The sequence below is a fragment of the Lygodium microphyllum genome, chromosome 15 (genome assembly GCF_053477565.2).
Source record: "Lygodium microphyllum isolate KBCC chromosome 15, Lygodium_microphyllum_v1.1.10, whole genome shotgun sequence".
Classification (NCBI taxonomy): domain Eukaryota; kingdom Viridiplantae; phylum Streptophyta; class Polypodiopsida; order Schizaeales; family Lygodiaceae; genus Lygodium; species Lygodium microphyllum.
Window position 1 is genome coordinate 104,379,618 of NC_141149.1, and position 23,095 is coordinate 104,402,712.

Consider the following 23,095-nt stretch of genomic DNA (forward strand, 5'->3'; position numbering starts at 1 on the left):
TGCGCCATGTGCTAACCAACGTGCACTTACATGATGAGAGATAAATGTCAAATAACAATGCTTCTATAAGTTTGTACCATATCACCACACATGATCAGAGACAAAAGTCAAATAACAATGCTTCTATAGCTTTATACCATATCACCAATAGTTTGAATACAAAACATCTCAAAGAGCACTTGCAAACAAAACCAAGATGTGAACACCCACCAATAAAAGGACGTTTCTGTTTTCAGACTGTCACCTTAACTGCGCCTGAATGAATTAGAATTAACTTCCACTAAAAGGACGGTTCTATACTTAAAAGCAGCAAGGGCCCAAAAACCCAACTAATCTCTCCACAGGAAAGATTATTGAAGTAACGGTTTCTAGAAAGCTTATTGAGCCGATTTCAACGTGTCACCTTAACTGGGCCTGAATGAATTAAGTTCCACAAAAAGGATTCCAGGTTCCATGTACAATGTGTGAAGACTTAGACAGAACAGGGATCAAGTTGAACCATACACCACAGTTAAAACGTAAAAAATGACAGCCTGAAAAGCCTTTAGATAAGTCCCTGTAAACCAAACAAGGGCAAGTCTACATGACCACATACAATTACATGGATGTTCCCATGAAACATTTTGTCAACACTATCTATGTGCCTTGAATTGGGCATTCTTTCATACAGAGTGGCAATAGGTTAACAAAGTGTCCCTGGCAGCCTGCCATGGAGCTGGTGACCTCATTTGAGACACGGGAGCAGTGGCCCAATTCATGACATATCCTTATTTACACAGTCGTCGGTGAGCTGTACCTCAAATGCTTTTCATAGAAATCTATCAGCTGAAAGCACAAGAACAACAGTTAGAAATACTTACAATTCTGCAGTTGAATCAACTACTACTACTACTTACCAAAAGAGGATAGTTTTCCCTCATGTACTTGTTGTCTACCAGCACTTCATGCCCATCAGCCCTGAATAATATCAGCAAATGCTTGTATTTATTAGATCTTTCAAGACAGACCAAGCACAGCAACTTACAATCATGACAATCCCATTCCTCCTCCCACTCCACTCTTCTCGAAGGGAAAGAAGATAGTAGGGAGCAGAGAACTGGATTAGTCAAAAAATGCTCAACTGCCATAGCATACCTTGACTTCTTACTATCAGTTACTATTCCAATCAAGGCGCTCATCAACCTATCACTAAACTGTGGAAGTACAACAAAAAGCTTACAAAAGAATGTACCAAATAAGATCAACCTAGAATAGCTGTGAAGCAACACTAGCAAGGAGGGACCAGAAAGAGACAGCAAGCAGAGAGCAGCTTAAAATGTTGTGAGAAGCTTAAACTAACAAAATAAATGTTTCTCACGATGCCTCATCCCCCCTACCTGTTGTTTAATCAATTTAAAAATAGGCCTTAATTAATTTGTTTATCATTGGCCAATTTATCGGCTCTCATAGAGCACCAAAAAGTAAATCAAATGAACATTACAAGTTCTTGCTTGGCAGCCATGCAGCTGCCCAACTCTATATTTGGGCCAAGAGGGGACGGCAGACACTTTTGTCCCTCTTCATGAAACTTCAGGCCAGATTTCTACTGCCAGCAGCAGCAGCTGCACCACATTGTAGGCTAATTTGGTCGGCTCCTGTACAACACCAATAAGCAAACTAAATAACATTACAAGTTCTCGCTCGATGGTCATGCACCTGCCCAACTCTATAAAGGGACCTAGGGGCGACAGCCACTTTCATCCCTTTTAGTCTCACTCCAGGCCTGACTTTTACCACCAGCATCAGCAGCTTCACCACACTACACCCTTTCAGATTTCCTTCCCAGCTTTTACCCCTCAGCCTCCAGGCAGCATATTTATTCTCAGTAGATCACTCCTCAGTAGTACCATGCTTCACCGTATCCATTCCAGTGCATCCCTGCTTTGGCAGTAGGTCTTCTCTAGTCTCCTTGTTGCTGAAAACAGTAGTCCTGCTACTAAACCTGCCTGTAGAACCTGTTGGCTGACCTGGTAATGCTGCTATTTTGCTGGACAGAGCTGTTCCAAACAGAGATGAAACGATGAAGGCAATCAAGAGACAACTTAGCTGAATACAAGGATCACACCCTCCACATGCTATAGTGTAGCTGCACTGAGGGCACCAAAAGTGAGAAGGCAAGTGATAATGACCAACTGACCTATGTGCCTATAAATAGGTACGAAGCCCTGCAATGCTCTCAGGTGGCATCTGTCATGTCAAAGTGCAGCAATGTGGAAGCGTGGGACCAAGACTGAGACAGAGTGAACATAGAGAGGGGAGAGAGAGAGAGAGAGAGAGAGAGAGGACTGTAACGCATAAAATCTGCAGTGTAGAATGCTGTATAGAAATGCAGAAATATACACAGGTGCATAAAATATATGCGTATGTCTCCGCCTTGAGGACCTCTATCTCCGTCAGCCCACGTGCTGTCAGTCTCAGCAAGCTCTCTTTGTCAGATACAAGTGACCAGAGTGTGCTGGCGGACTGCCATAAATAGCAGAAAAATACCACGAAAAAATGGTCAGAATCAGGTTGGCTGCAGCCGACTGCATAAAAGCTGTCCGATTGCTGCTATGCCACATGGCAACTAGTCCGACTGCACTGCAATTGCTGACATGGCTCCTCCTGCACTGTCCGTACGGACTGCTGCAGCACAGCTGTCCAAGGAATGATACCTCTAACACCCCCTCTCAGATCCTGGACAGGTCAAAAGACTCAGGGATCTGGCATGTCTCCAAAGAATAGCCTGGGGAAGTGCCTTCGTGAACAAATCTGCAAGATTATCCTCCATAAGCGCCTTCGTGAACAAATCTGCAAGATTATCCTCCATCTTGCAGTACTCCACACCAATGGTCCCATCCAAAAGCTTCTCACAAATGAAGTGATACTGGATCTCAATGTGCTTCGTCCGAGCATGGAATACACAATTCCGTACCAAGGCAATGCAACTCTCATTGTCGCATCATAGAAGAGTAGGACGAGTCTAGGGGCAGCCAAGCTCCTCCAACAATCTCCGAGGCCACACAACCTCACATGTGGTGGAAGGCGCGGCCCGATACTCCGCCTCAGTAGAAGAAAGGGCTACCGTGGGCTGTTTCTTGCTACTCCATGAGATAACACCTATGCCCAAGGTAAAACAATAGCCTGTAGTAGACCACCAATGGTCCACATCACCAACCCAATCCGAGTCGCTCCAACCTGCAAGAACAAGAGCTGAAGTAGTTGTACCTATTGGATAAGAAATCCCCAAGTCAAAGGTCCCCCTCAAATACCGAAGAATCCTCAAGGCAACCTACCAATGCACCTGTTGGGGTTCACTCATGAACCCAGCCAAAAGACCCGAAACAAAACAAAGATCAACCGGAGTGTTGAGTAGCCAAATCAAGGAACCAATCAACTGGCGATAGCGGGAAGCATCCGTCAAGGGAGAATCTCAGTGTGAAGTAGCCTTCCAGTTTGGATCCATAGGAGTAGAAATGGTCCGACAAGTCTCCATCTCAAAAGTCACCAAGAGCTCTTGAATGTATTGTTGTTGAGAGATGAAAATCCCCCTCTGAAACTGATAAATCTCGTGACCCAAGAAGAAATGAAGAAGCCCCAAATCTGTCATCTTGAACATTTGATGTAAAGCTGTCTTGGTCTCTTGGACCTTTTGTGCATGGTCACCTGTAAGAATCAAATCATCAACACACAACACAAACAACACACGACCAGCCTCGGAAGTATGCACATAAAGCTATGGATCGGCCTTGGAGCGCCGATATCCCAACTTTGATTGAAGAAACGGATTAATCTCATCATTCCATGCAAGGAAAGCTTGCTTGAGGCCATACAAGGCCTTCTTCAACCTGTAAACTTTCCCATCGGAGGATCCAAAGCCAAGAGGCTACTTTACATAGATCTTCTCCTGCAAGTCACCATTGAGAAAGGTTGATTTCACATCCAACTCATAGACAAGCCACCTCCTATGGCCAACCAAGGCATGAACAACTCAAATAGTCGCCATATGAGCAGTGGGGGAGGGAGGGGGGAGAGTATCATGGAAGTCACCTGTAAGAATCAAATCATCAACATACAACACAAACAACACACAACCACTCGGAAGTGTGCACATAAAGCTATGGATCGGCCTTGGAGCGCCGATATTCCAACTTTGATTGAAGAAACGGATTAATCTCATCATTCCTTGCACGGAAAGCTTGCTTGAGGCCATACAAGGCCTTCTTCAACCTGTAAACTTTCCCATCGGAGGATCCAAAGCCAAGAGGCTACTTTACATAGATCTTTTCCTGCAAGTCACCATTGAGAAAGGTCAATTTCACATCCAACTCATAGACAAGCCACCTCCTATGGCCAACCAAGGCATGAACAACTCAAATAGTCGCCATATGAGCAGTGGGGGAGGGAGGGGGGAGAGTATCATGGAAGTCAATGCCTGGGCGCTAAGTAAAACCTTTAGCAACAAGGCGAGCCTTGTGCTTGTCCAAAGAACCATCGCTAAGATACTTGGTCTTGAAGACCCACTTGACACCAATCACCTTCTTGTGAGAAAGACGAGGCACAAGGGACCAAGTGTCATTCCTCTCAATAGCCTCCAACTCAGCTTCCATAGCCTTCCGTCAATGGTCAGACTGCAAAGCCTCCTTCACAAAAGTGGACTCTCAATCCTGCATAACACGGGTTATCAAAAGATAGTTAGAGCAAACAAGCTCCGTAGAATGTATTTGATTCCTCCCTGACCTCCACAGTCCATCCTGCAGTTCCCACTCCTCAAGGACCCACTCGATCCCTAAATCGCAGAGTGTGTCATGGGCCCAACGAGGAGAAGGCCAGACCTCTCGCTGTTGCTCTCCATCTGCTGAAGACTCAGGTACATCCACTGACGGAAGCTCCATTGGGGGGAGCCGATGTAAGTAAAGACTCTAAATCAAAAGAAGAATCTCCATCAAGAGGCTTCTAGCTCCAAAGGAACTGTCTCAAGAGCCCAATTCTCCCTTGGATCTCCAAGGACAGAGTGCTCCTCACCCCCCTCTGTGGTCGAAACTTCCACGAACCGCACATCTCGGCTCGCGTAGACATCCTGTTTGACGGGATCAAACAAACAATAACCTTGGAACCAGGAGTTGTAACCAACAAAAACCTGTCGTCGGGAAGCCGCCTCAAACTTGTCATGCTACATCCTCGAGATGTGCACATAGGCGTCACACCCAAAGATCCTGAAATAAGAGACATCACGCTTAGTCCCAAAGTAAGCCTCAAAAGGTAACATCCTGTCAACGGCCAAAGTGGAAGATCGATTGAGGACGTGAATTGCAGTAGCCACTACCTCGGCCCACATAAACTGAGGTGTCTGTCGGTGCTCCATCATGGTGCGTGCCATCTTAATCACACTTCAATTCTTCTGCTCCAAAATGCCATTCTCTTGAGTGTTGGTGTTAGCAAACTCCTAGTGAATGCCCCTATTTGCACAAAAACGAGCAAACTCATTAGACACAAATTCACCACCCTTGTTTGAGCGCAAGGTCTTCAGTCTTCGACCAAATCGATTCTCCTCAAAGAGAAGCCAATCCTTGAAGTGAAAGAAAGCCTCCGACTTCAACCTTAAGAATAGACCCATGTCATCTTGCTGTAGTCATCTACAATCAACATGAAGTACAAGCTCCCCTTCAAGGACTTGATCCGCATCGGGCCACAAAGATCCGTAGATACAAGCTCCATAGGTGAAGTAGACCGCCGCAAAGCTTTGTTGGGACTCACATCCTGATGCAATTTCCCACGAATGCAGGAGACACAGAGTTGTTGGCTCACCACTATGTCTTATGGACCAAGAGAACAAATCTTATGGACCGAAAGATACCCTAAACCTAGCACATGTAACACCTCGGAAGTGTGGGTACCACCACGTCCATCTAGAATCAACTGCATCTCACCCCGTGCGACAATAGACACAGAAGAGTTGTCTCCAATGAGAATCTACCCACGCGAAGGTCACAAATGGGCAACACCAACGGAAGGACTCATGTGTCATGAGGCACCACTGTCCACGATCCACTCTCGAGCTTGGGGAGCTATCATCGCAACATCACAAGTCTACCGTGTAGGGCCCTCAACGACTGCAAAGTGTAGAAAAGCAATTGATGAGGGTACAGTCACCGCTCCAAAATCCTTCAGGTCCTTCTTCTTGGTATCCTTCTTGTCCTTGTCGGGGCTATCTTTCTTCCAATGACCAATCTTACCACAAATATGGCAGATCGATTCCTTCTCTTTGTCCTTCTTGGATTTGTTGTCCTCCTTTTTCTTTTGGTCCTTCCCTTTCTTCTTAGAGGCTTGACCAACCAAAGCCTCCGATTTGGAAGCATTCTGTCCCTTAAACTGTTCCTCTTGGTCCAAGACCATAAAAACCAACTCTTCCCACCGAAGAGTCGACTCTCGCCCAAATGCAATAAGAGCGGAATAAAAGGTACCAAATCATGGTAGCAATTGGGACAATAAAGTGATCGCCATGTCTTTAGAGAAAATAGGCTTCCTCACATTTTGAACCTGCATCTGAAGCTGCCGAAGCTTGTTGATGTATTCCCGAAGCGAAAAAGACTTATTCACAGACAAGGTCCACATCTATACGTCCAAAGAAACCCTCTTCATCAAGGTCATCCAATTATACATCTAATCGAGCTCTAGCCATATCTCTCGAGCCACTATCAAGTGCTCGATGTGAGCTATCACAACTGAAATACAAGGAAAAAAAAAAGAACGAATCCTGGCATTCAATTTGTCCCAATGAGACCGAATCTTATTACTCCGCACGAGCATTGGAAGAGAGTTTGGACTCATCTCTCACTGAGGGCCGGTTAATCTCCTCCATCACAAGCTCTGCCAAATCATAAGACTCCAGAATGGCCAACATCATCACGCGCCAGATGCGTAATTGTCACTATCAAGCTTTTGATCTGATGGAAGAGCCGGAAGGACAAGCACCTTCCTATCCATGATCGCCTGGAACTCTAAGTTGGTCTCTGTAAACATGTTCAACTACAATGCCTGCACAAACGCAAAATCAGCCCCCTTTGACAGTGTAAACGCAGCATGTTAGGGCTCTTTCCTCCGCTTCCCGAACCTTCTTCAACCACCGAAGGCGATGAAAAGGTAAAATCTATAATTGAAGGCCTAAAACACAGGACTCCTTTCCCACACGCCCACACTCACTTCAACCTAGTTCCAATGCGCGTCCCTCCTACTTCCCCTCAAATGCTGGAAACGCAGCCCTATGTCATGCTGAAATCTCCTCTTCAGGTAGGTTCTTCAATCAGTCAGTCTAATTTCACCGCTCTGATACCATGTCAGAGTGCAACAATGCGGAAGCGTGGAACCAAGATTGAGACAAAGTGAACACAAAGAGAAAAGAGAGAGTCGAACTTCATGCAACAAGTGTCTAAATCTCAATGACTTTCAAACCTTGTCGTTAGTCTGAGGCTTATGCAAAGCACTACCACTCCTCTTGCAATGGCCAACAATGCATTCAAAAATAAGACGTTTCAACGGGTCGAACTTCACTACTTGGTCAAAATCTATGCAACAAGTGCTTAACAGAAGCTTATAATGAACCCTCACTTAGCTCACCCTGATCACATCTGTCAATGGAGATTCCACAATGCCACAACCAATGTTGAGTTAGTGCAAGGGTTGCTTCTTGAGTTTTACTCTCAATTACAACATTTTCACTTGCATCTAAGCGTTGGAGTCATCTCATTTATCTCATTGACCACTACGCAACACGCGATTGCACACAACACATCAATCTCCATTTTGAGATTCAAGAGTTTGCCATTAAGGAAGGGAATGATCTGAAAGTCAAGTTGGTTGAATATCAATGATTACTTACGAAGTTTGCTACTGCTGGCTCCTTGAAATCAAGTGATTACTTACAAAGTTTGCCACTACTAGCTTCCTAAAGTCAAGCGATGATCAAGTCACGTTCTTCTTAAACAAGTTGCTCGACAAATACTTCAATTTTATCTAGCATATTATCTCACTACCTAGATTGTCAACCTTCTATGAGTTTAAGTACCGATTCTTATCTTACACGAGGTTGCATAACAAAGTCCACAAAAAATCTTCCACATACTTATTCAAAGCGAAAACCAATTGCATATTTTTCGAAAGGTAAAACCAATAGTGCCCATAGCACCTAAGAAACGCATTTCTTTGAATTTGAAACTTAACGAAACATTTCTTAAAGTACGAAACGTTTGAGAGTAAAAAACGTAGGCTTTTTTTTTTAGTTGAAACCCAAAACATGGTTTCTTTGATAAAAACTATTGGGCAATGTTAAACATAATGATGATGATATATAATGACTCGTGAGGGCTCAAGATTTTAGATGAGAGACTAATTTTTTTGTGATTTTGTTTAGTTATTGGACTTTGCCAATCTAGTATCTATTCTTGTCTTGAGAGTTGAATATTATACGACTTTAGTCTCATTTATGAGTTATTTATGATATATTATGATTCATTCTCGATTTTGATATTTTGTCAATTTGTTTTAAATGAAAATCATGATGTTGCAACTTGACTCAGTCTATATTGTAGATAGGCTATTTACATGTTAATTTCAATTTTCTTCGTATGATATGTATGAATCATAATGTTTGAGTTCCAAACCATAGTATAGCTTATCCAAAGACTAACTTTGACATAAGTGACAAGTCAATAATGGCTCATGGATATGTGACGTATTATTCTCAATTGACTTTATTATCACTCAAGCTCAATTGGTCATTCTTTGTTTAAGAGATAGAATCTCTTTCCCTAGTCAAACTATTAAAAACCCCTATCTAAAAAACCTGTGTTTCTTATTTTACCCCCTCTTGAAAAAAACTTACGAAACATGTTTATGACCTTTTGCTTCTAAACGTTTCTTGCTGCTATGATAGTGCCAAGTACTCACAAGATGTAAAGGCAAGCCAAAACAAGGGTGACACCCCTTACTTTGACAAAACCAAAGAAACAAAATCCTAAAAAAATAGATTCCACACACTATGCAAACAATTGGGCTATGTGGATAAGGTGTAGTACAAAGGCCCAAGGTCTTCCTTCGAAGAAACCTCAACAAACCGCTACGATTGCCTCCACTTTGGAAGCCAATCCAGTGGAGCTCACCTCCCATTGCTACCCCATCTACTTCTTCGATTCCCAACAACTATTAAACATGTGGCATATAGACAACCTCAACAACCATCCTTCTCTACTCTTAAGGAGTTATCTAATTGGTCTGCAAGTACCTATTTCATTGCACTTTACACATCCACTTTGCATCCACCTTCATCGAGAACTCTCTCACCACCTCATCAGGCGTTTCATTAGCAAAGACATGCTATAGACGTATATGATTGTGGCCATATCTTTATATTGTCTCCAACTTCACCCTTTTAGATCTTTAGGCTATTGAGTCGAGCCCATAAGATTTCCTCCTTGAATTATTCTTAAGTCACTATGGTTTCATCTGCCTTTACAAGACTTGGTAGGCCATTGGGCAATCGACAAGAACCCTTTGTTCGATACCCTATCCTCTCTAGGGTGACTACTTAGACTCCCTTGGTAAGATACCCATTGCCTCTATAGTCTTGATGAACCATTGAGCAACAGTCGTACACCCTTTGTCTAATACCTTGGTTGCTTTGGGATGGGACGCCTTAGGCAAACCTAGGTCGACATTCCCTTGTAATCTTGTTTTGAGCCTAAGAGGGGGATGTTAAGCTAAAAAATGTGTTATATAAAATACTAATTAGACTCTTAAACAACCCTAAAACATGCTTATTTTATGAAAAACCCTAAAACAAAACACCATTCGAGAGAGTTTTTGTGAAACCCTAATTTGGAAGAATCCATCCACATCTATAAATAAACAAGTTATCTCCATTCAATTATATCATCCCTTGTGCAAATTTTCTAACCCTTGTGTGTAAAATTTCAACCATCAACCTTTCTCCGCATGGATGTCCACAACCTTCATGACAACTACCACTCCATCATCGAGTGCTCTGATAATTAGAGACTTCTTTCACCATTGCCACCCTCTGTCTAGCACCTTTATCACTACTACATTTGGTAATTTCAGCCATCACCAATTTTAAAATAGTCTTCTACTACTTGAATTTGATGCTCCATCAACCAGGTGTCAATCTACTGTGTCTCTCCTCCACATGGCAACCCTCTACTCCTTGCATTTGGCATCATCTATCCCACACGACAATGGGCTGATCTTCCACATCAACAAGTAACTCCTTCCCAACCTGCATTTGCAACTTTCTAAGGCTACTTACATCCTCCAACATCTCTACTACTAAGGTTAAGTGTTCCAGTAGCCTTTGACATCTACATTTGATAATTCTCGTCACTCCAACACTCTGATTGGTGGTCGCAATACTTGGGATCCGTCTATGATGGTGGACGTTACTCTCTAACACTACTCTGCCATTGGACACTCTATACACTCTTACATACTCAAAAAAATAACCTCAATTTACTAAAAGGCCTTCATGGAAGCAAGTTAGAGAAGAAAGTCATTCACCACAAATCTTACAATCAAATTAGTAGCATATTAATAATAATTTGAAATCTAAAGTTTGATAGTAGGAGACTAAGGCTTTGAAATTATTTTTTGTTGCATTCTACTTTTGCGATTACCATATGGTGTACATGTGTTTAGCTGAGTTTAACACGTGGTCCAATCATAATTGTAAGGCTTTCTTAAAGCCACACAAATGATTTGATTGAGACTACTGTATTAGAAACCATTGAAGGAAAGTTCAAAGGTAATCTATTAAGGCAACATTAGCCTCAAGCCAAGCCAACTAACAATATTTATTTCACACACATGATTAACTTTTGACTTTTAAGTTTTTCATCTTTGTCCTTTGTTATGGCTAGACTTTTTGAATTGCTAAGTGTGCTTGATTGGTATACAATAAATTTTTTTAAGCAATTTATTTTAAAGCCCGCTACAAGCTCCCCTTTCCTTACTAAGGATTCAAATTGTCATCAAAATACAACCTATTATAGCCCCTTAAAGCCCACCCAATTTTTTCCAACTACTATCTGTTTTGGATTCAATTTTCCAAAATATTTGTTTCATGCTCAACATTATAACGTGGGTTTTCTTACAAAGCTAGCATTAGTTCTTCATGAATTCACCACAATCCTTAACAACCTCCCAAGCTCCTTGGTCTGTAAAAATTTGTGTATACTGCTTGCAAGAAAACAACATATAAAGAACAAGCATATGTTATATCATACCTTGATGCCTTAAAAAGAACAGTCACATCTTGCTTTCCTTCCACAGATGAGTTGCTGTAATTTACTGCCTTGATAATCTTTGTGAGAGGAGGATTACTGGGCGTGCTTGGTTGGGAACACTGGTTTGCTGTGGCAGAAGGCGACTTTGTTTCAGAAATCTGCAGCTGTGAAGGCTTAACTTCCATGTGCCCACCTTGTGTGGACGACAAAATTCCCTTCAAATTGTTGCCCTGCTCCACAATTTCCTGTGACCTCTCCTCATCAGCAATTGTCTTTGCATCCTGTTCTTGAGAATCCAAACTTTGTCGAACACGTCTCACAAAACCTTGTTTCCTCTTTTTTGCTCCAGTACATTTGTCACTGCCAGCACTCTTATTAAGTTCCCCACTGCTTGATTTTTTGTCCAGCTGAGCATCATCCTTATTCAATGTTCCTTCATCTGGCAAAGAAGATTTTGATGTCAAGCTCAACTGATGCCTGGTAGCACTTATATCACTTTGCATAATCTCCTCCCTAGCTTCATGATGCCCATTGGCCCTGCTTTTTTCTGCAGCTTTGCTATGCTTGCCTCCTCCTCCAGTTCCATGAGGTGAGATAGAACCTGATTGTTCTTGCAACAACTTTGGCTGGGGCATGTCTGTTTCCAGCACTGACCTGCCTGAATTAAATCCTTGTTGGTTAACCGTAGGGTTTATCACCATCTCTTCTGTTGTCTCAGTTGCAAGGAAACTACCATTTCCAGGATTGCCTACTGTTGTTGACCTGTCAACATCCTTTCTCCCAATATCAGAAACTCCACCTTTAAGTGATATTGAATTCTCAGGACTCTCCCTGATTGGTTCTGCAGTTTCAGTTTCACACTTTCCATTGTCCTGATCAGTGTCCACTGTGTCCTCTCCTGTGTTGGCAGCACTTCCCCCATCAACATTTTCTAGCAGTGACTGCTTCTTCTTTTGAGAAAGTTGATAAGCTCCAGATTTCTTTTTACCCCGTCCTTTCCTGCCTGATTTAGGCACATAGCTACAAACAAGACAAGTAAGAAAAATCAAAATGACATTGGCATATTGGATAACATATCCGCACAGTAAAGAAAACTAAAGATCTCAACGTACCTCTTGTCAAATTCCTCTATGATGTCAGCACAAGCCTTGACATTCTCGAATGGTTCCCAAGTATTATCCGACTCAGGCCACCCTCGCCTACAATGTAACACATGTCAGATACTCTAAGTCAGGCCATAAGAGAAGTGTATGTATCAAGCAGAACTAAATCTGATGCATTACTGCTACCATCCCTCACCACTTTATCAAGTACTGCACTTGACCCTGCAATCATCGTGAAAAGCAAGATTAGAATTGTTGCTTTTGAAACTGACAATGTACTGCAGAGGACTAAGCAACACAATTCAGTATAACCATTTACGATATTAGGAAATATGATAATGGCCGGTTTGCAGGCTACAACATAGCTTCAAACGTTTGAACGACCTGACTTAAGAATTTAATACTTAAGATGTCAACTGGTAAGCCAAACAGATATGCAAGAAGGATTCATTTGAATTAGGAGCATAACCAGTCAACAAACTTCACCTTTGAAGCTCGTGTACAGGTTCAGGAAGAGAAAAAGAATTGAGGAATCTCTTTGTGTTAGTATGACAGTTAAAATACATGGCGTGAAAGTGTTGAACAAAGACAGGAAGGTGATGCACCTTGCGTACTCGCCTCTTTTTCACAGCTTCAACTTCATAGAAGCCTTCTGCGAGTCCATCGACTCCTGCATCTTGCCTGGAACCATCTTCTCCTTTCTCGCTCGCACTCGCTTCCTCTTCATCCTCCTCCTCCTCGTCCTCCTCCTCTTCTCCTTCTTCTTCTTCCCCTTCCTCCGGCTGCGAAGCTCCATCACCATGGCCAGCTTGTCTCTCATTTCCCATCTCGTCAGCGTCCTTGTCACGTTTCCTCTTGGCGCTGGAGCTCCTCACGTGCTTTTCAACTGCTGCGTCCTTCTTCTTGGCGGATGGAGGAGTCTTAACTGAGCGTGGCTGGAGGGACTTATTGAGGGAGGAAGAGACGGATCTCCGGGGGCGGTTGCGAGCCAACTCCTCGTGAGGAGTGGCGGGATCATGGCCGGGCTGGAGGGGCGGGGCACGGCGACCCATGGAACGGCGTCCGCGCAAGCAAAGGAAGCTCCTGGTCCTCGCCGGCCTTCGTCTGCTGTGCGGCGATAGGGTTTAGCAGCGATTCTCCGAGCCAGGGAGAGAGCGAATGCGCAGAAACGCGAGAGAGCACGCGTATGCACAGAAGAAGAGACGGAGGAGTAAGAGGGAAGGAGCTAAAGTAGAAGGGAGAAGAAAAACTGCGTGCATTTGAAATTTTTTTAATGTGAAATGCGGGTTGGGGTTCCCTATGTATTTCTATTAACTCTTCGCTCGTATCCCACCAAATCCTCTTCCTTTCATGACATGTCTTTGTAAGTATTCTATGAACGCGTAAGCGTCTTAGTAAGTAGTCTTTGTAAGTATCGATTGGGCTTCATCCCAATCTCTTCAACCCAAAAGGTCATATCCAATTATTTCACCCCAAAAGATAGCTCGACTATACTCAGCTTGCGAAACTCGAGTGGTTCGAGGCTCAATCAACAGACAAGAGCTAGCATGTTTTCATGACTATATATTGTTCCCCTAACTTCGTTGCGGGAAGTGATGTTTTCAGACTTTGGAATTTGCTCCATCTAAAGCAATGCAAAGATTATTTGTAAGTACACTCACTCATAGAAAGACAAGAGCAAAACATGTCTTTGTGACTAGATATTGTTTCCCCGACTTAAGAGTGGGAGGTAAAGTTTTAGGATGTTGGAATTTCCTCAATCTAGAGGAATGCAAAAGATTATGTTGTAAGAAGACTCAAAACCATGTAACGTTGTCTCCTATTATAAGCGTGTTTTCAATCCCAATATTATGGAAAAATGAATGCTTCTCATTTGTGCATGGATGGCCTCCAACTGATGAGTGTCAATGGTTAAAGGACCATGTTTCATCGTGTATTGTAATACTTGAGCGTGATGTATGTGAAAAAAGGGACAATGCATGCATTCTCATGATTCCGTGTATAAATGAGGTTCATCATCTATTTTTCTTGCTTTCAAGTATTAGCATTGTTAGATTGCAAATTTCAGCAAGGGTGAGTGAAATAAGAAGACTCGTGTTGTAATAATCTAATCTATAGTTTGATGGGTGCTATGCAAGATGACCAATTAACTTAGACATCATATGAGCTCTCTGTGTACAAGTGTTGTTTCAAGATGAGTGAAACAAGTATGCAATAATCAATGACAAAATTGGCTATGTGAATTGTATGTGAGATCCCAACATATAATATGTGATTAGATGATGCCACACTAGCACTCAAAATTTGTAAAATATTTATTTTTTGAAATCAGTATAATGACAATGTTTTTGCAAAAGTTGTTGATTAATAGCCAAAACAAGACAAACATTTTATAACAAAGCCAAAAAGTTCACTTAATACCTTATTAATTGCTCCATGGGATATCTATCCATAACAAGTGCAATAAAAAATTGGTATCAAACAAATTAATATCCATGAGATATCACGTGTGTCAGAGTATCAAACAAAATTGGTACTTCTAGTAGTAGGGAATATAATCAAATGAAAAGGTCTAACATTATACCATCCAGATGACCGAATTCCATATAACATGAACAAATATTGAAAAGTTGTCCTAATGCCTAACAAGTGAAATGAATCTAGGACCAAAAAGAACATGTAAAAGGTAACAAAGAAGGTTTTCCATTTGATTAGATCACACCACAAAACTCTACAAAGAAATCATTTTGGGACTAGAAAACCAAGGATATGGAAATTTTTGTCATGATACTAAACAAGTAAGATGGATCAAGGCAAAAAAGAACATGTGGAATGCAACTAAGGGGGTTTTAAGTTTGAAAGTTATTGATAATTTAAGTTTGGCAGAAGGTTTTTATAGCATGAACCATAACATAAACTCAACTTCCTTCATCCATAGAAAGTTTTTTCGTGGATGGTGGTATCCTATGGAAATTTGATTGCCATATGAACGAGCAAGCTAGTGTACCAAAGTGTTGCCACAAACATGTATAAACATTCTCATCAACAATTGTTATTTCATATAAACTTGAGCACACTATATTACACTAGTGGAAGATACTGCAAAATGGCAATGCGAGGGCACAAAAAGTTTTGTATGGTCACTTTCTTGCTTCTTCCTCCCCCACATGTTGGAGTTTGGGGTATCAGGATTCTTTTACATATTTCTTACATCTCTCACCCTTTTTCTCTTACATTTCTTTTGCATATCTCTCTCTCTCTCTCTCTCTCTCTCTCTCTCTCTCTCTCTCTCTCTCTCTCTCTCTCTCTCTCTCTCTCTCTCTCTCTCTCTCTCTCTCTCTCTCTCTCTCTCTCTCTCTCTCTCTCTCTCTACACATACTTGAGGATGTTCATTTGCCACTAACGAAGGTATTACAAATAGGGGCTAGAGTAAGTGAGGATTGATTGTAGGATAGTGTGAATGGACATTACATGGACGTTACACTTAATGCTTGTGAAATATGAGAGAAAGTGCTTAGCATTTAAGCACCAATAGGGAAAGATGCTTGAGGAGATTATAGACAATACATGGCATAGAGCTTTGCATGCATGGCATGGCTAAAATCATCATGAAGAGTAGATCAAGATTCTCGAGCGGCTCATACTCTCTTGCAAAGATTCAAATCTATGGTTTTTTACGAAATAAGAAACGTTTAAATAGATGTTTCACGAAGAAGAATCTAACATGCTTTCTTATTCTCACTTTTTTTAGCATTCTATTTTAATATTGGTATTATTGAGAGTGCCCTTGGCCCAAAAATCATGCATTTCCTTTAGCTCTTTTATTTTTGCTCAAAAGCCAATTTCAAATTTCTTTCTTCGCTCTTAATTTTGTGTCCTCTTCTCCTATGATTTTATTACCCAAAAGTGCATTTCCTCTTATTCTTTACATGAAAATGAGGCCTATTTGGTTAATTGTAGAATAATTGTATAGACCAGGGTAAGATCGATTGCTGAGAAGGTACATATGCAAGCATGAAATCCAAGACATGCTACAAAAAGCACACACGAGAATAGCTGGATGCCATTTTGATGCCACCACCACAACACAAAAGATTTTGCAATCCCAACTTTGGTAGTGAACACTATTTAAGGATATAGCATGATTTGTGAAACATTATGATGAATGCCAAGCACGAAAGTGCCCATCAAGAAAGGAAAAATGAAGCTTGTGACACCATTAATTTCTCTTAATTTCAATGTTAAATGGTCTATTTTAAAATGTGCAAGTTTTTTTGTATTTTAATGTTATGGATTATATTCTATAAAGTATGCATATGCTTAGTAATGTCTAATTGTGCAACTATGATTGTGTTGAGTAATAGGGATATAACATCCTTCCCCCCTTAAAGAAATCAAATTCTTCTCATCTCAAGGGAAAATGGGGGTGCTCTTTTATAAAACTTGCCTCATCAACCCAACTATCATTCTCTTCAAGGTAATCTTTTCCTTGTACAAGGTGTTCCCTTAGGATTCAACTCCTTGAAGAGTTTTTTCCTTGTCTCTAAGATTTTCTCGAGTTGCATTTCTAGAATTCCTTGGACGAGCATGAGTATTTGCTCGATCATCAAGTACATGTTCTAAAATTGTCCTTTCAGGACACAAAAGTGATCCTAGTAGTACATATAACATTGCTTACTACTTTTAACTTGGCTCATTTCTTGTCGAAAATTCTACCTTGGAGTACTTTGGCCATAAGCATTTCATATTCCTTGTCTTGAGAAATGGCTTGATGTACAAGCTCTAGGATAGGGTTTCAAATATTAACATGGTTCTTAGGCTTTGTATTTCAACAATATTATTGTGGATGAGGAATGCTTTTCAGCTCAACCCATTTACAACAACATTATCCTTGCCACGGCAAAAATTGATCTCAAAATTAAACTCTTATAGTATTTCCATCCACCTTCTTTGTCTCATATTGAGATCAACTTGGGTAAAAATCTACTTAAGACTCTTAAGATCTATCAGTAGAATGAACCTTCTTTCCAACTCATAGTGTCTCCATACTTTTAAGACATGGATCATTGTGAGTAACTCAAGATCATCAGTAACACAAAGCGTCCTATATATATATATATATGCAACCAAATCATGACCCAAATGATGCTTTTTGGGCTGGCCTTGTAAGAACTCTCCTCTCAAGTAGAGCTCTCTCTTGGTTTGCCCCCTTTCTCGAGAAGGAAGCCTCATTGCTATATAATTTTAAGACCTTCGTACAAGAGTTATTTGCCACATTTGGAGAAGTAAACAAAGCGAGAGTAGCTGAAACAAAAATTAGAAATCCATGCCAAGGATCGAGATCCGCCTCGGTCCATGAATTAGAATTTCAACAACTCACATAACACCATATTAGTGAATTTGGGAATCTTCCAAGTCCCACTTTCAAATAAGGGATAAAGATTTGGCCATATGGCTAAATCTTAACCCATGCTTCAAAGTGGAACTTGGAAAGACAGCCTATATAGTAATTAGGGTAAACTCCGCTTTCAAGTAAGGGGACAAGATTTAATCATATGGCCAAATATTAACTATATTGGGAATTCCAAAACTATATGAGAATTCCCAAATTCCCTAATATAGTGTTACATGCGATTTAACATGCCGTGAGGATTATTTTATTAGTCAATTTTGTTGGGGATTGAAAGATGACATTAAATATATTTTGCTCACCATGCCAAGAGCACGTACACTTACTAAATCTATCTCTCGAGTAAATGAATGTGACAATTGTCTGTTTGAGAGAAGACAAAAAAGACATCAAGGAGCCGCTTTGAATTCAAGCACGATTAAGACTTTTGAAGACCCAACCACCCAAGAAGACCAAGTATCTAAAGCAAAGCCTATGCAAATTTATATGATGCAGTTCAAGCCATTAACAACTCAAGAAAAACAAAGGTGTCACATTAATGGATTATGCATCATTGCAGCTAGTCAAGACACACAGCTAAATATTTTCATAATAAAGGAAGGATGAGAATTCATGGTGCCACTACTCCATCACTATCGGGAAACATTGATGTCTTACCTCAATAGATACCATGCGGTAGGAAAATGCGTCAAGAAACCCAAAATGAGGTCTCCTTCTATCAGCAAATCCAATGTTTATCTTTACGTTACCAATAGAGATTCACCTAGAGGGAGTAGATAGATGGTCAAGCTTTGTTAGACTCTAGAGCTACAACATGCTTCATGGATGAGAAATTTGCAAAGTGATATGGTATACAACTTCTAAGGAAAGCAAAGCGGTTATGCACAAAAGTAATTGATGGTTGCTCTTTTGCTTTGGGAGATGTTAGTTTCGAGAGATGTCAAGAATGAGACTCAACCCATAAAAGTTACCCTAAGGAGTCTTATATCAAATATAGGCTTCAACATCATCCATTCCCCAAATAGTCACATTGTTATTAGGCTAGAGTGGCTAGAATTACATGACCTTTACATCAATTAGAGGTCTAAAAAGGTTAAATCAATACCAGTGCAAAATAATAAAATAAAGAACTCTCAACCAATATACATTGGGGCAAAGGTGTTCATGCATCAAGCAAAGAAGAATCCATCATTTATCATTTATGCAATTCCAATGGAGAAACCAAAGGATGAAAGCTTGGACATACTCCCAACTCAATATGTAGAGTTCAATGATGTGTTTGGAAAGAAGAACGTGGATATGGTACATGAACACCAACCTTATGATTGTGCAATGGATTTACATGAAGGAGCTCAACCTCCTTTTGGCCCCATCTCTAAGCTATCCCAATACGAATTAGCTAAGCTCAAAAAATATATTGATGAGAATCTTGCCAATGGATTTATACATCATTCAAAATCTCTAGCAGGTACTCCAATTCTATTTGTCGGTAAAAAAAGATTGATCCCTCTACATGTGTGTGGATTATAGAGGGCTCAATAAGATCACTATCAAGAATCGCTACCCTCTTCCCTTGATCTTAAGACTCCTTGAATGACTTAGGAAAGACAAAGTCTTCACCAAGACAGATCTTCATGGTACTTACAATCTTGTCAGGATAAAGAAAGGTGATGAATGGAAGATGGCTTTTTTCATAAGGTATGGGCATTTTGAATATCTTATCATGCTATTTGGCCTCATAAATGCTCTAGCAATTTTCCAACTTATGATGAAGGATATATTTCAAGAATACTTAGACGACTTTATTGTGATCTATTTGGATGACATCTTGATCTTTTCCAAGAACCAAGAGGAGCATGAGCATCATGTCAATATAGTCTTAAATGAATTGTAGGAAGTAGGCTTGTATGCAAAACTAGAAATGTGTTCTTTCCATCAAATTGAGTCGGGTTTTTGGGGTAGATCATTTCTAAAAAAGGGAATTTCTATGGACCCTAAGAAGGTACAAACTATTCTAGAATGGGAGACTCCTTCATTTATGCAAGATGTTCAATGATTTTTGGGATTTGAAATTTTTTATCGAATCTTTATTAAGGATTATTTTGATATTGTTGTGCCTCTAACTAACGTAATTGGAAAGGACAAGTTTGTATGGGTATCAAAAGGCTAAACAAGCTTTTCAAAGATAAAGCAAGCATTCACCTCAACATCCATTCTCATCCATGAAAATCCATTGAATCTCTTTATCACGGAGATAGATGCCTCAGATTTTGTGCTTGGATTTGTTCTATCCTAGATCAATGATGACAATTGAGTTCGTCTAGTAGCTTTCCACTCAAGAGAATTCTTTGCTACAGAAATCAACTATGAAATTCATGATAAAGAACTTCTATCTATTGTGGACTCCTTGGAAACTTAGTGACATCTACTTGAAGGCACCATCATAAGATCACTATCTATATGAGTCACAAGAATTTGGAATATTTTATGATTTCTCATTTCTTAGATCATCACCAAGCAAGATGGAGCGGTTTCCTATCTGAATTTGACTTTGTCACCTATAGGCTTGGCCACCAACAAGGGAACCCAAATGCTTTATGTCAAAGATCCCACTTGGTATCAAAAGAATATGATGAAGCCCTTGACCAATAGAATTTAGTAATCTTAAGACCTAAGTAATTGAAGTTAAGGGTAGTTATCAACAAGCCCCTAAAGACTTTGGGTTCTTATCAAAGATCAAGAAGAAAATTACAAAATACTCATTTGCCAAGGACATAAGGAGGCAATTACATCAAGGCCAAGAATAAACTTAAAGGTATTTCTAGGACATTAATGGGCTGCTCTATTGTAAAGGACTCCTCTATAGTCCTCATGATCCTTTAAAAGTGGATATACTCAAAAAGGGACATGATCTCCCCTTAGTAGGGTATTTTGGGGTTAACAAGACAGTCAAGTTGGTTTCAAGGGATTTTTGGTGGTCGCAAATGTGGAAACTAGTTAAGGACTTTGTGTGTTTTTGTAACACGTGCAATTGAGCTAAAGTTCCTTGTCATCAAACTCATGGTCTTCTTCAACCATTACCTATTCCATGTAAGCCATAGTTGTCTTTATCCATGGACTTCATTGTTGAACTACCTTCTTCTAGAGGGTATGATTCCATCTTGGTGGTGGTTGATCAATTCACAAGAATGACACGCTTTATCCCAACAACCAAGAGTATCAATGGAGAAGGGACAACAAGGCTCTTCTTGGAACAAGTATATCAGCACCACGGGTTACCTAATGATATTGTTTGTGATCATGACCCTCAATTTATATCTAGGTTTTAAAGAATTCTCTTTAAACTTATGGGAGTACAAGTGAATCTTTATTCAACCAATCACCCACAGAGTAATGGACAAACAGAAAGAGTGAAGCAAGTCTTGGAGCAATATCTTAGATGCACAATCAATTATCATCAAGACAATTGGGTTGATCTATTACCCCTTGTTGAGTTTGCATACAATAAATCTTCCCATGCATTCACTCAATTCACACCATCCGTTACTACTTACGGTCAACACCCAATGATAGACAATTATGTAAGATCACAAGAGAAGAATCTAGCTACTATAGACTTAGCACAACACCTCTTTGATATTCGTAAAGAGTTGCAAGCATAGATCAAACAAGCTCGAGAGAAATATAAGAGAAATGTAGATAAGCTTCACGTGCAACACCCATCATACAAAATTGGGGATCAAGTTTGGCTTCTTTGACGTAATCTACATTCTTCTTGCCCCTCCCAAAAACTAGATTATCAATGACTTGGACCCTTTAAGATTCTTGGCCAAGTAAAGCTAGTCACCTATCATCTCCAGCTTCCCCTGTCCACAAAAAATCCATAGTGTATTTCATGTTTCAGTCTTGGAGCCATGTCATGCATTGAGTATCCATAGAAGAATATCAAAGCCATCGCCTCCAATCATAATTGAAGTTCACCAAGAATATGAAGTAGACAAAATCTTGGATTCAATAATTTCAAGAGGTAGATTACAATATCTTGTCCATTGGAAAATCTATGATGTAAGTGAAAAAAAGTGGGAACCAACTCCGCATCTTCAAAGAGCTCATGTTAAGGCTCACAAATTTTATCTTCTATATCCAAAAAAACCAAGGCCTATTCAAAAGCACACCATTGCCCCTCATGGAACTCAGTGCTAGAAGGGGGGGGGGGGGGGGGTAATGTAACAAATGATTGAGCAATGTGATGAATACTCAAGCAAGGACAACCCTTAGTTCATATTCAAGCTGGTGCAAACCCTAGTTCCATGAAGTTTCTAGAAGATTCAATAACATTCTAGAAGATTGGAGAAAGGACTAGACAATTCTAAGAAGGTTTTAGATAATTCTTTGAAAAGTTCTAGAAGATGCTTAAGTTGGCAAGACCAATTGTGAGGCTCATGTGACGTAAGTCCTCTTCTAGTTCCTGTCTTGTTGTAGTCTTGTCTTGTATCGAGTCTTGTCTTGCAATCAAGCCACGCCCTTGTGAGCACTCTCTTGTAAACAAGTTCTCTTATAACCGAGTTATCTCACAATCAAGTTCTAGTTCAATTTTTCTCTCAAGTTCTCTTGTAAGTTTTGAGAGCAATCTCCTCGCTCTTGTAATGCGCTTTAATGTGCTTAGTACGAGTATGCTATGTTTGGTGTCCAACACTCAAATAATCCAAAAGGCATTTGACCTAAATACACTAAGCCATAGCTATGAGAGTTGTCTTGTACACTCGACTTCACAACTAGAAGTGGAAGAACAGGATGCGTCTTCCTCAACCATGAGCTAAGCATGAAGCAAAAAACACTTGTAGATACACGAGTGCTCTACTAAGGAGTTAAGAATGTGAAAAATCTTGTAAATCTAGTGGTAATGATTCCTATTTGGTCTATGACCCAAGGTACCAAGTACCTATCAAGTAATGAAAGATATGCTTGACAGTTTGCCAATGGTTGGTATCAAACTTACTCATCTATAAGACCATAGAGTGAATGCTAATCCTTATAATGCATGCATAAATCAATAATCCAATAGCTTGTTGATAGAGAAATACATCAAAGTAGCCTTCAATATTACAAAGGCTCAAGTTTAAAGTTGTCTCCATAGGAGTAGCAATAGGCATCTAGTCTTCAAGGTCAAATCTCTACAATAATGGCATAATGTCTCAACATACTTCATCTAGCACAAAGAAATACCTCAATTACACTACTTAAATTGAATGCCCAAAGAATGATTCAAT

At 40.4% G+C, this 23,095-nt stretch overlaps 1 protein-coding gene across 1 annotated transcript; it reads right to left on the reverse strand.

Moving 5' to 3' along the window:
- Positions 1-511: 511 nt before the first annotated feature.
- LOC148024854 (chromo domain protein LHP1-like) lies at positions 512-13,687 on the reverse strand. The gene is made up of 6 exons (XM_087694517.1): positions 13,021-13,687; positions 12,612-12,637; positions 12,425-12,511; positions 11,313-12,332; positions 897-957; positions 512-825 (listed from the first exon to the last, which is right to left on the reverse strand). Exons 1-6 carry the CDS (start codon positions 13,465-13,467, stop codon positions 772-774), a joined length of 1,695 nt encoding a protein of 564 aa, XP_087550643.1. The 5' UTR covers positions 13,468-13,687; the 3' UTR covers positions 512-771.
- Positions 13,688-23,095: the final 9,408 nt, after the last annotated feature.

What these genes read in the sequence shown, in the direction of transcription:
- LOC148024854 (XM_087694517.1), bottom strand. Translation starts at nt 13,467, where the DNA reads ATGGGTCGCCGTGCCCCGCCCCTCCAGCCCGGCCATGATCCCGCCACT. An exon ending in AAAAGAGGCGAGTACGCAAG is followed by an intron (nt 12,638 to 13,020) that starts GTGCATCACCTT and finishes CGATGATTGCAG; the next exon opens with GGTCAAGTGCAGTACTTGAT. An exon ending in ATAGAGGAATTTGACAAGAG is followed by an intron (nt 12,333 to 12,424) that starts GTACGTTGAGAT and finishes TCTTGTTTGTAG; the next exon opens with CTATGTGCCTAAATCAGGCA.